The 13,970-nt window shown below is 44.0% G+C and overlaps 1 protein-coding gene across 1 annotated transcript in view; it reads right to left on the minus strand.

Moving 5' to 3' along the window:
* Positions 1 to 540: 540 nt before the first annotated feature.
* Positions 541 to 13,970, minus strand: part of LOC109938684 (serine/threonine-protein kinase Nek9) — a 162,009-nt gene continuing 148,579 nt past the window's right edge. Inside the window, exon 13 of the mRNA XM_048599984.1 lies at positions 541 to 698. Within this exon, the coding sequence (XP_048455941.1) occupies positions 541 to 698 (158 nt within the window). The remainder of the gene's footprint in view (positions 699 to 13,970) is intronic.

The raw sequence follows: 13,970 nt of genomic DNA on the forward strand, positions 1-13,970 counted from the left end.
CCCCAGCATCAGTGTTAACCCCCCCACTCCGCCCGATCTCATCTATTCTCTCGGTCACTTACCGAGACGTGGGCCGGGCTGCCCAGGCTGGAGAAGGAGTCGGCGGGTGAGAAATAGAACGGATCGCCAATGGACGGCGAGTTGCTGCAGCGGGAAGCGGAGTCGTAGTCGGTGCTGAAAGCCTGGAACATTGTGTAGGGTCTCCGGGCTGTCGGTGTCCGCACTATCTGCCTCTCTGTCCCGGTGCTGTCGCTCGATGTTGTTCGCTATCGCTCTCTCCGAGTGTTTGCTGTGTCAGGCTCGGACCCATCGCCTTTTATTGGATTCGCGGCGAATGACGCATCTGGACGGCTCCATCATGTATGGGTGAATGGGGGGGGGGGGAAAGGGTCGTCCATGCAGACACCACAAACACCAGAGAGACAGGACAGAGGAGAGGTTCCGGACGGTCAGAAGCAGTAGAAGTCTGAATCAGCACCATGCCTCAGTGAACGGCCGCCTGAGCCGCGGGAACTGCCGGTTTCGCTTGATCTTGTCAGCTCATTCAACCCGCGCCGAGTTGGTGCGGCCCTGCACCGGGAACCTACTGACGTAGATGCCCTTATTTGGAGTGAGGTCCGGAAAGCGGGAAGCGCGGGGGGAGGGGGTGTGAGAGCGAGCCGGCGGCACAGCAAGATCCCAGGCTGCCAGCCGGGACACTGCAAAACAACAACAACAACAACCGGCTGGGCAGGAGCAGAAAGAAAACTGAGGCCGTCTCTGTAGCTTGGAATTGCAGCCAACCAGCATTCTGCCTCAGTCTCATCAGAGCCACATCTCTCTGTTTGTATCCTCTGTCCTCACATTTAACCTGGCTTCGTCACCCTGTCCCATCATTCGAACATTTATAACTTATTCTCAACTGTCTGTATGCAACGTGTGAGAAATGCGCAGTGTAAGCTGTCTGCCTAGTATGGAATGATATCTTTGCTCCAGATCAGTCTTCATGCATTCACGGGATGTGGATGTCGCTGGCTTGGAGAAGGAGCTGGCTTCTTGAATTGCTGCAGTCTGCGTGCTGCTGGTACATTCAGAGTGCTGGGAGGGCGTCCCAGGATTTTGACCCAGTGACAGTTAAGGAATGCCGATATATTTCCAAACCAGGATAATGTGCGCCTTGTGAATCTTTGCGATTCTCGCTGACAAGCAATTTAACATTATCAGGCGGGCTGGTAGAGTTGTCAAAGTTACGTATAAACACAGGAGCTGTCCACTACAGAAAAAGGCACTGTGCCTTATTTGAAATAACAACAGCACAAGGGACAGGTCCCTGTTGTATATGTTTGACACCTCAACCAATTGAAGTCCAGAGGCCTAAGAATCAGCACACCTTTTCATGCAGTATAAATTATTTCCTCTGAAATTTGTTATTCTTGTCCCTGTCCTGATGACTGAAAAAAGAAACTTCAACAGTGTATCTTTTATAGCAACATTCACACACAGGAATTATTCAGGCAGATGTCCAAAGCTTGGTCAGAGAGCAGCATTTTGAGGAACGTCTTAAAGGAGGACGGAGAGATGGTAACATTTAGGGATAGAATTCCAGACTTAACGTCCAGCTTTCTGAAGGCCCAATCACTGATTGAGGTTGCTCAAGTTCAGTTTTGAGAGCCGCAGACATTGTGCAGCTGGAGGAGACTGTAAGGACTGGATGGGGAGATGGATTTGAGAAGTCAAGGATGGATTTGAAAATAAAAACGCGCATAATTTTAAGATTGAACCTATACTGAAGAAATATTCTTTGAAAATTAAACAGCATTTTGATGTTTTCAGTTCCTCGGATACTGAAGAGGTCCATGTTCAAATGCAGCAAAACATGGACAATATCCAGGCTTGGGCTGTAAAGTGGAAAATAACATTCACATCCAGGCAATGACCATCTCCAACCAGAGAGAATACAACCATTGCTCCATGGTAGTCAATGGCAATGCCATCGCTGAATCCCCCACGAGTGTGGGGCCACATTATAAAGGACCACGGAGAGACGTGAATACAAACAGAGAGTGTAGAAGCAATGCAGAAGAATGGTTCCAGGAATGAGAAACTTCACTGATAAGATAGATTGAAGAAGTTGGGACTGTTAAGTTTTCAAAATCGTGGGCAGAGTAGATAGGGAGAAGCTGTTCCCACCTGTAAAAGAAAAAAGCATGAGAGGGCACAGATTGTTGGATTCTAATGAAGTACCACAGGATTGGAAAACTGCCATGTGACACTCACGATTCAAAAAGGGAGGGAAGCAAAAAGCAGGTAACTATAGGCTGATTATCCTAACATCTATTGTTGGAAAACTAATGGAATCAATTATTTAGGAAGTAATAGCAGAACATTTGGTATTTGATCGTATTAGGCAAGAACTTTCAAAAGTTGATTGGGGGTAGATGGCTGCAGGTAAAGGGATGGCTCGAAAATGGGAATCATTCAAAAATGAGATAACAAGAGTCCAGAGACAGTATGTTCCTTTTAGGGTGAAGGGCAAGGCGGGTAGGTGTAGGAAATGCTGGATGACTAGAGAAATTGAGTTTTCGGTCAAGAAAAATAAGGAAACATCAGGTATAGACAGCAGGGATCAAGTGAATCCCAAGAAGAATGTAAAGGCAGTAAGAATATACTTAACAGGGAAATTAGGAGGGCAAAAAGGAAACATGAAATAGCTTTGGCAAATAGGTTTGAGAAGAATCCAAAAGGATTCTACAAATATATTGAGGACAAAAAGGTAACTAGTGACAGAATGGGGTCCCTTAAAGATCAGCAAGGTCACCTATATGTGAAGTTGCAGGGGATGAGGAAGACACTAAACAAGTATTCTGCATCTGTGTTTACAGTGGAGAAGGATATAGAAGATAGAGAACTTGGGGAAATAAATAGCGAAATCTTAAAAAATGTCCATATTACAGAGGAGGTGGTGCTGAACGTCTTAAAATGCATAAAGATGGATAAATCCCAGGGACCTGACCAGGTGTACCCTAAGTGAGGGAAGAGATTGCTGGGCCCCTCGCTGAGATATTTGTATCATTGATAGCCACAGGTGAGGTGCCAGAAGACTGGAGGTTGGCTAACGTGGATCCACTATTTAAGAAAGGTGGTAAGGAAAAGCCAGGGAACTATAGACCAGTGAGCCCGACACTGGTGGTGGGCAAGTTGCTGGAGGGAATCCTGAGGGACAGGATTTGCACGTATTTTGAAAGGCAAGGACTGATTAGGGAGAGTCAACATGGCTTTGTGCATGGGAAATTGTGTCTCACTAACTTGATTGAATTTTTTGAAGCAGTAACAAAGAAGATTGATGAGGGCAGAGCGATGGATATAATCTATATGGACTTCAATAAGGCATTCGAAAACGTTCCTCGTGGTAGACTGGTTAGCAAGGTTAGATCACAGGGAGAACTAGCTATTTGGATACAGAACTGGCTCAAAGGTAGAAGACGAGGGGCATGGTGGAGGCTTTCTTTTCAGACTGGAAGCTTGTGACCAGCGGTGTGTCACAAGGATCGGTGCTGAGTCCACTGCTTTTTATCATTTATATATGTGTTCTGGATATGAACATAGGAAGTAGGGTTTGTACATTTGTAAATGACACTAAAATTGGCGGTGCAGTGGACAGCGAAGGTTACCTCAGAGTATAATGGGATCTCGATCAGATGGGCCAATGGGTGACAGATGGAGTTTAATTTAGATAAATGTGAGGTGCTGCATTTTGGAAAGGGCAGGACTTACACACTTAATGGTAAGGTCCTGGAGAGTGTTACTGAACAAAGAGATCTTGGACTGCAGATTCATGGTTCCTTCAAAGAAAGAGTTGCAGGTAGATAGGATAGTGAAGAAGGCATGTGGTATGCTTGCCTTTATTGGTCGGTGCATTGAGTATAGGCATTGGGAGGTCATGTTGCAGCTATACAGGATATTGGTTAGGCCACTATTGGAATACTGCGGGCAGTGCTGGTCTCCCTGCCATAGGAAGGATGTTGTGAAAGTATAAAGGGTTCAGAAAAGATTTACGAGGATGTTTCCAGGTTTAAGCTATATGGAGAGGCTGGATAGGCTAGGGCTATTTTCCCTGGAGTGTCAAAGGCTGAGGGGTGACCTTATAAAGGTTTATAAAATCATGAGGGTCATAGATAGAGTAAATAGACAAGGTCTTTTCCCCAGGGTGGGTAAGTCCAAAACTAGAGGACATAGGCTGAAGGTGAAAGGGGAAAGAGATAAAAGGGACCTAAGGGGCAACTTTTTCACGCAGAGGGTGGTGCATATATGGAATGAAGTGCCAGAGGATGTGGTGGAGGCTGGTACAATTGCAACATTTAAAAGGCATCTGGATGGATATATGAATAGGAACGGTTTAGAGGGATCTGGGCCAAATGCTGACAAGTGGAACGAGATTTATAGGGGATATCTGGTTGAGTTGGACTTAAGGGTCTGTTTCCGTGCTGCATAGCTCAATGCTCTATTTAGGCAGAGTCAGCATGGCTTCATGAAAGGGAAATCATATCTGACTAAGTTTCTGAAGGAAGTCTCAACTGGAGTGGATAGAGGGAGCCAGTAGATGTATTTGGATTTCAGAAGGTGTTTCACAAAGGTGTTTTGTGTTCCTCACAAAAGATTAAGTTGTAAGATAAGAGCCCACAGGGTGGAGGTAGTATATTGGCATGGAAAAATAATTCAGTTATGGCAGGAAACAGCAAGTGGGCATAAGGGATTTTTTCAGGTTGGCAACGTGTAACCAATGAGGTTCCACAGGGATCAGTGCTGGGACCACAACCGTTTACAATATATATTCATGACTTGGAGGAAGGAAGTGAATGTACTTGAGCAAAATTTATAGATGATTCAAAAATAGGTGGAAAGGCAAGTTGTGAGAGGGATACAAATAGTTTACAGAGATATTGAAAAGTTAAGTCAGTGGGCAAAAACCTCGTAAGTGGAATATAATGTGGGGAAATGTGACATTGTTCATTTTGGAAGGGAGAATAAAGAACAGAGTATTATTTAAATGGAGGAAAACTGCAGAAAGCTGCAGCACAAAGGGAGTTAGGGGTTCTCGTGCACAAAACACAGAAAGTTATCCCACAGGTGCTGCAGGTAATCAGGCAGATTAATGAAATGAGAGCCCTTATTTCAAGGGGGTTGGAGTATAAGAGTGGGGATGTTCTCCTACAACTGTACAAGGTGCTGGTGAGATCACATCTGGAGTACTGTGAGCAATTTTGGTCCCCTTATTTAAGGAAAGATATAATTTCATTGGTGGTAGTTCAGGGAAGGTTCACTGGGATGATCTCTGGTATGGAAGGATTGTCTTATGAGCAAAGTTAAACAGGTTAAGACCCTACTCATTGGAGTTTAGAAGAATGAGAGATGATTTCATTAAACACATAGGATTCTCAAGGGGCTTGACAGGATAAATGCTGAGAGGATGTTTCCCCTCATGGGAGAGTCTAGGACCAGAGGGCATAGCCTCAGAATAAAGGGGCGCCAATTTAAGACTAAGATGAGGAGGAATTTCTTCTCTCAGGGGGTTGAGTGTCTTTGGAACTCCTTTCCACAGAGAGCTGTGGGGGAACAGGCCTTTTGTACATTTAAGGTTGATGTGTATACATTCTTGATCAGTTGTGGAATCAATGGTAACAGGGAAAGGACAACAAAGTGGACATGAGGAATGTTGGATCAGCCATGATCCTATTGAATGGCAGAGCAGACTCAAGGGGTCGAATGGCCTACTCCTGTTCCTATTTGTGTACAATTCTGGTCACCACACTATGAGAAGGATGTAGGTGCTTTGGAGTGGTACTGAAAAGGTTTACCGGGATGTTGCCTGGTATGGGGAACTTTATCTATGAAGAAAGGTTGGATGGACTGGATTTGTTTTCACTGGAACACAGGAAGTTGAGGGATGACCTAATAGAAGTTTATAAGATTGTGAATGGCATGGATGGAATGGAAAGTACAAGGTTTTTTCCCCAGAGTGGAGGGGTCAGTTACTAGGGGACACAGATTCAAGGTGCAAGGGGGGGAAGTTTAAAACAGATGTGTGTGGCACATTTTTCACACAAAGGATGGTGAGTGCCTGGAACCTGCTGCCAGGGGAGGTGGTGGAAGAAGAAACAATAGCAGCTTTCAAGAAACACCTTGACGAATACATGAACAGGAAGGGATTGGAGGGATACGGATCCTGTAAGTGAAGACAGTTATAGTATAGAAGGCAAAATGTGTCGGGGCAGGCTTGGAGGGCCGAAGGGCCTGTTCCTATGCTGAATTGTTTGTTGTTCTATCTCCTATGGTCTTATAGCACAGATTTAAAGTGATGTACAAATGAAATGAGGGTGACGTTAGACAAAGCTTTTTCACTTTTAGAGATCATTACAACCTTGCTTCAAACATGGACAAAGATCTGACTTTCAGAGTTAAGATAAGAGTGACAGCCATGACATCAAGACTACATTCAAGGAGTATGGCATCAAGGAGCTCTAGAAAAACTGAAATCAATGAGTATCAGGGGGCAAAATCTCTGCTGGTTAGAGTCATACCTGATATATAGGGAAGATGGTCATGGTTGTTGCAGGTCAGTCATCTCAGCTCCAGGACATCTCTGCAGGAGTTCCTCAGGGTAGTGTCCTAGGCCCAAACATCTTCAGCTGCTTCATCAATGACCTTCCCTCCATCATAAGGTCAGAAGTGGGGATGTTCGCCGATGATTGCACAATGTTCAGCACCATTCGTGACTCCTCAGATACTGAAGCAATCCATGTTCAAAAGGAACAAGATTTGGACAATATCCAGGCTTGGACTGACAAGTGGCAAGTGTCATTCGCACCACACAAATGCCAGGCTATAACCACCACCAATAAGAGACACCTAACCAGCGCTCCTTGACATTCTATAGTTTTACCATCACTGAATCCCCCACTATCAACATCCTGGGGTTTACCATTGACCAGAAACTGAACTGGACTCGCCACATAAACACAGTGGCTACAACAGCAGATCAGAGGCTGGGAATACCACAGTGAATAACTCTCCTCCTGACTCCACAAATCCTGTCCACCATCTACAAGGCACAAGTCAGGAGTGTGATGGAATACTCCCCACTTGCCTAGATGCGTGCAGCACTCAAGAAGCTTGACACCATCCAGGACAAGACCGTCTATTGATGGATTAATGATTTAGCCCTCCATTTCCAGATCTAACAGAGCAACTTCTATCAGGTTATGTTCTCATTTACTGAAAATGTTCAGTATGCCATCATCGTTTTAAGATGCTAACAGTTCCTTAGCTTCCCTTTAGTGCTACAAACAAACTCCTTACCCTGTCTCTTCCAGCCTCTCCACCAAAACCAAGTGTAAGGAACTCTTGGGCATCTCTGTCACTAAGATTGAAAGCGTTAAGTCAGCTGCCTCTGCTGTGTCCCTCCCTGTCACAAGCCCAAACCGCCTCTAAGATTTCCCCCTGCCGTAACCTTGAATTTCTCTATTTTCTCCCTCCATATCCATTCCAAACTCATTTTATCCATAAGACCCACCACTAGCTCTTTCAATCCTATTTACAAAGTGCACATCACCCAAATTCCCTTCATAGATCCCACAATAGCCCTTTCCTTGAAATATATATTCCCATTGAGTGTATTATTACATTGAGCATATACACCATTGAGTGAATATTTCCGTGTGCCATATATTCCCAGCTGTGTGTATATATTCATTTAGTGCATACCTGCATGATGAACATTCACCTATTCAGTACATAGTCGCTATTTTCTGTGTATTCCATGACTGAGATAGAAGATCAGCCATGATTGTATTAAATGGTGGAGCAGGCTCACAGGGCTGAATGGGCTACTCCTGCTCCTTGTTTCAATGGTTTTATTGCTATGTATACATCCATTTGAGGTCATATATCCATGGACAATATAGACCTTCCTGTTGAGTTTGTATTCCCATTGAGTGCATATTTCCATGGAATGTATACACCCGATGAATGATACTTCTTCTTGAATATATAAATCCAATGAGTTTACATTCCAAATGAATGTAGGTTCCTATTGGGTATATACTCTCACTTAGAGTATATTCCTATTTGGTGTATATTCCTATTATGTATATATTTCCATGGAGTATGTCCTTCCATCAACTGTAAATTCCCATTGGATATACACACACCACTTGAGACAATATTCCCATTGAATGCATATTCCTATGGTGTATATGCACTCACTAAATGTATATTCCACTTAAGCATTCCTCATTTTTTGCCGAAAGTACATCATCTTGCGAGGTTGTATCTGTAACCCAGTTTGCTTCTTCCATTGCTTTTCACTGTTTCTGTCTGAGTGACTGAACCCAGGGCTTGCAGTGGGTGGAACTGCAATGTTGAACAGGTGATTTGTCATTCAGTGACCTCTGATGGTTAATTATGCTATCAGTTGGCTGAAACTGTGGAAGCTGATAGTAAATAAATTAATCCTGCAATTTTTTTGGACAGGATGCAGACTTAAGTCATTGTATACAAGATGGAATGGAAACTTCAGCTGAACAGTGGGATATTCTAATGCCCTTTGCCGTGGCTTCACACCTGAGAGTTATTGCAGCTTTCATGTATGGGCCTTACACATAGAAACATTGAAAAATAGGAGCAGAAGTAGGCCATTCAGCCCTTTGAGCCTGCTTCACCATTTAATATGATCATGGGCTGATCATCCAACCCCTGTATCCACTTTCTCCCAATACCCTTTGATCCCTTTATCCCTGAGAACAGTGTCCAATTTCTTCATTCAATGTTTTGGCACCAACTGGAAAAGGCTTTCGACAAAGGGGAAATGTTTTGAGAGATAAGATCATAGTTACAGAAGCAAGAGTTGGGAGTGTGTTTGGAAGGGTACATATCATACATACATGGATAGGAAATATTTAGAAGGATATACGTCAAGTGTAGGGATGGACATTTGGTCCACATAGACCAGTTTGGGCTGAAGGGGCTGAATCCGTGCTGTAGGGCTCTATACCAGCAGGGGAATGGATGTACGCAGATAGGGGAATGGAAGCGATGGGTATGAGCAGACTATGAAGATGAGAGGGAAATGCAGGTGTTAAATGGAGATGGGTTGCAGTGTGTGGTAGGGTTATCGGAAAGGGGGATTCGGGGAGACAAGGAGAGTTGACAGGGTCTGGCGAGGGGAGCAGATATCAACTGTTTAGTGAAGGCAGAGTGAATTTGGGAGGGGATGAGGATGTGGTCAGGGGAGTGAGGGTTGTGTGAGGGGAGACCAGGCTGCACAGAGAGTGTAGGATTTGAGGGGTGCAGGGTCCGGTATGTGGGATTTGAAATTTTCCCGGTTATCTTTCTGAATTCTCAGTCTGAGTGCCAAGTCTGTCTGCTCCTAGGAACCAGTGGCTGCCAGTAACTGCAGTTTGGCAGGGAGTAAGCCTGCCGCCCCCAGACTGGGCCTCTATAACCACACTCCCTGACTGACAGCCTTGTGTTTTCTGGGAATCCCTCTCCAGGAGAACCAGAAATAGTCTGAGAGTTCCAATCTTTACCACAACACAGGCTTCAATTGCTGGCTCCAATCCCAGACATTTACAATGATCACAGCAACATATCAACTGTTTTAGCAGTGTCCAACCTTACCCCAGGGAGAAATTCCTCCTGTGGTTGAGTTGTAAGCAGCTGGTAAACATTAAATTGAAAAAACTGCATTTCCTCAGAATATAATCTTATCAAATGATACTGTATTGTGTAAAGAGCAGCACGAATGAGACCAACATGTGGAATTAATTAGAGCTAAGTAAGTAATGCCGGAAATATTTATCCAATAACTTTCACTAACAGTAAACCAAGTCCCGTGCAGTAAAACCTTATATTCATACAATGTACTGTGCTGTTAATGTGGCTGATTTGGTCATTATGTATGCACATATTTTATTGATTACCAGAAACAAACATAAATTATTCAATGTGCTTTGACCATGTGTTAAGTGTGCCTGAAAGCTCTCATTCTCACCCAACCTTTTATTTATTCATTCATAATGTGTGAGTCCCTGCTTGGGCCAGTATTTATTCCCTTCTGTTGTTACTCTGGAGAAGGTGGCGGTGAGCTACCCTTTTGAACTGCCACCTGCCCTGACACCTCCAGTGTTATTAGGGAGGGATTTCCAGCATTTTGACCCAGCCGTGAGGAAGAAACAGTGAACTATTTCCAAGTCAGGATGGTGTACAACGTGCCCTGTAAGCTGCGCGTCTGCCAGTCAGACGTTCCACCAATGCCAGTCAGCATGTCAACAAATTGGCTTCCATATGTGGAAGTTGCTACTGGGCACAGACCTTAAAGATGCACAGTGGAAAAACAATACAGAGGAATGGAGATAATGTGTGGTTTGGAGTGGAACTTTCTGGTGGTAGTTCCACTAGAACAGCTGGATGCGTCTAAACTTGCAGTAGATCCTTTCTGTCCATAACCTTCTGTGCTGGTGAACACACAATGGCTTCTGTTTAAGTAATAGCCCGATTCTAACATTTTCATCCTGGTCTCCAAATCCACCCCTAGTCGACTCTTCGGCATCATGTTGCACCAATCATTCTTGTCCTCTCCAATGCAGCAATATCTGATTTTAAGAACTCTTTGTTCAAATCCCTCCATTGCTTCACAGCTCTCTAACTTTCTGTAGCCTCCTTCATATCCACAAGTCTCTCTACGCTCTTCTCGTTCTGGCCTCTTCAGCATCCCTGATTTTAATCATTCTGCCATTGGAGAGCATGCCTTTGGCTGCTTGGGCTCCAATATTTTGAATTGTCTCCCTAAAATTTCTCCACATCTCTGTCCTTCTTCAAAATGCTCTTACAACTTACATCTTTGACTACGTTTTGACTCATCTACTTTCATGTCTGCTTATATGGCAGGTTAATTCAGTAAAGACATCATATGAATGCAACTTGATGTATTGTTCACAGGCTTCCAGTGTTGAAATCGGCCCATGTTGTGGGGAAGGGATCAATTGATGTCATGCAATGTAAGCATTGGAAGTACTGGTAGAGTAGGAGAATATAAGAAAGGTGCAGGAGTAGGCCATTCAGCCCATCAAGCCAGCTCTGCCATTCTAACAGATGAACGTCTGATCATCTACTTCAAGGCCACTATCCCAAGCTATAACCACAACCCTGCAGGTCCAAGTCTCACCAACAAAGTATCCATCATAATCTGGTGCCCTATGATCTAGACTCTCCAGTCAAGGCAAACATCTACCTGTGCCCCACCACCCCGCACCCCCCTCCCCCACATCAAACTCCTTGTGAATTTTCGATTTTGATGAGACTACCTTGTATTCTTCTGAGCACTAGGAAATGTAGACTACTCTATTTTATCTTTTGTAATAGGCTTATCCCCTCCTCCCCGGAAGCTGTCGAGATAGCCATCACTTCACTCCCTTTAAGGCAAATATATCCTTCTTGATGAATGGACAGTGACATTGTACACAGTATTCTGGGTGTGGTCTTGATAAGATACTGTATAATTGCAGTAAGACTTGACTCTTGTACTCCAATCCTTTATAAAAATAATCTAATGAAATATTGTGCTCAGTTCTGAACCCCACACTTTAGGAAAGATGTCAAGGCCGCAGACAGGGTGCAGAAGAGATTTACCAGAATGGCAGCAAGTGAGGGATTATTCTCCTGACAGCAAAAGTTAAGTGGGAGATTTATTTGAGGTATTCAAATTAGAAAAGAGTTTTGAAGAAGTTAACAAAGAGAAATTGTTTCCATTTCTGGGTAACCAGAGAACACAGATTTATAAAATTGGACAATGTATGAACTTTTTATGCAATGAATTGGAATGCACTGACCGAGAGGTTGGTAGGATTAGGAAACCCTATAGAAACATAGAAAATAAGCCTGCTCTGTCATTCAGTATGATAATGGCTGATTATCCAACTTAATAGACTGTTCCTGCTTTTCCCCCTATCCTTTGAGCCCTTTAACCTCAAGTGGTATATTCACCTCCTTCTTAAAATCATACAATGTTTTGGCCTCACCTACATTCTGTGGCAGAGAATTCCATGGGCTCACTACTCTTTCATTCTTCTGAATTCCACTAAATATAGTCCTAACCAGTTCAACATCTCCTCATATGTCAGTCCCAGGAGTCAGTCTGAAACCTTCGCTGCACTCCCTCCATCGCCAGGACATCCTTCCCCAGATAAGGAGACCAAATCTGCACACAATATTCCAGGTGTGGTCTCATCAAGGCCCTGTATAACTGCAGTGAAACATCCCTGCTCCTGTATTCGAACCCTCTCGCTATGAAGGCCATCATACCCATTTGCCTTCTTTACTGCCTGCTGCACTTTAATGCTTACTTTCAGCATGAGGATACCCAGTCTTGTACATTCTGCACTCTCAATTTATAGCCATTCAGTTAATAATTTGCCTAAGAATACAAAGTGTAGAGCTGGATGAACACAGCAGGCCAAGCAGCATCAGAGGAGCAGGAAGGCTGACGTTTCGGGCCTAGACCCTTCTTCAGAAATGGTAACTTGCCTTCCTGTTTTTGCTACCAAGTTGTATAATCTCACTTTTATCCAAATTATCTGCAATGCATTTTCTCACTCACTCAGCCTGGCCAAATCATACTGCAACATCTCTGTATGCACTTCACAGGTCAGCCTTCCACCCAGTTTTGTGTCACCTGCAAACTTGGATATGTTGCACTTAGTTTCCTCATCTTTAATGTATATTGTGAATAGCTGGGGTCCAAGCACTAATCCCTGCTGTACCCCACTAGTCACTGCCTGCCATTTGGACAGAGACCTGTTTATTCTTACACTTTGTTTCCTGTCTGCCAACCAGTTCTCTATCTATTTCAATATACTACCCCCAATACCATGTGCTTTAATTTTACGCATTAATCTCTTATGAGATTATGCCAGGCTTTGAGCAGTCAGGAGGTGAATTATTTGCTAGCCTGTGACCTGCACTTGTAGCCGTACATATGAACACACAAATTAGGAGCAGGAATATGCCTTTTGGCCCCTTGAGCTTGGTGTGTCATAAAATATTTCATAGCTGATCTGATTACACCCCCTTGCTTAACAAGTATCTATCCACCTGTACCTTAAAAATATTCTAAGACTCTGCTTCGATCTCCTTTTCAAGAAGAGGGTTCCAAAGACTCATGACCCTCTAAGATGAAAAAACTCGCCTAGTTGAGGTTTTAAATGGGTGACACCTGATTTTTAAACAACAGCCCCGATTTCTAGATTCTCGCAAAAAAGGAAACATCCTCTCCACGTCCATCCAGTGAAGACCTCTCAGGATCCAAAATGTTTCATCTGCTTCCAACTCATTTGCATTCTTCCTTAAATAAAGTGACCATTACTATTGACAGTATTCCAGATGTGCCCTCACAATGCTCTGAACAACTGTAACAAAACCTCCCGACTCTTATATTTAATTTCTTTCATGATAAATGAGAACGTTCTGTTAGTTTTCCTAATTACTTATTATATCTGTATACTAACTGTTGGCAGCCTGGACACTCAGATCCCTTGGAAGGTACACACACGCTGATCGGCATGAGGACACAGTGACTTCTGGCTCCAGACGCCGCTGAGGAAGGGTCAACAGACCTGAAACGTTAACTCTGTTTTTTTTCCTTCACAGACGCTGCCAGAATTGCTGAGCTTTTCCAGCAACTTTGTTTTTGTTCTTCATTTATCCTTGTTTCTCCAAGATGAAACAGGATGCTCCCAGGATGAGGCATTCCACTCCCGTACATCTCAGATGTCCTTGTTTTTCAAGGACCGCAACTTCCCCCGCTCAGTGGTCGAGAACGCCCTCCACCGTGTCTCCCGCATTTCCTGCAACTCATCCCTCACACCCCGTCCCCGCAATAACAACCAAAACAGAATCCCCCTCGTCCTCACGTACCACCCCACCAACCTCCGGATCCA

This window comes from Rhincodon typus, chromosome 8, assembly GCF_021869965.1.
Source record: "Rhincodon typus isolate 14 chromosome 8, sRhiTyp1.1, whole genome shotgun sequence".
NCBI lineage: Eukaryota > Metazoa > Chordata > Chondrichthyes > Orectolobiformes > Rhincodontidae > Rhincodon > Rhincodon typus.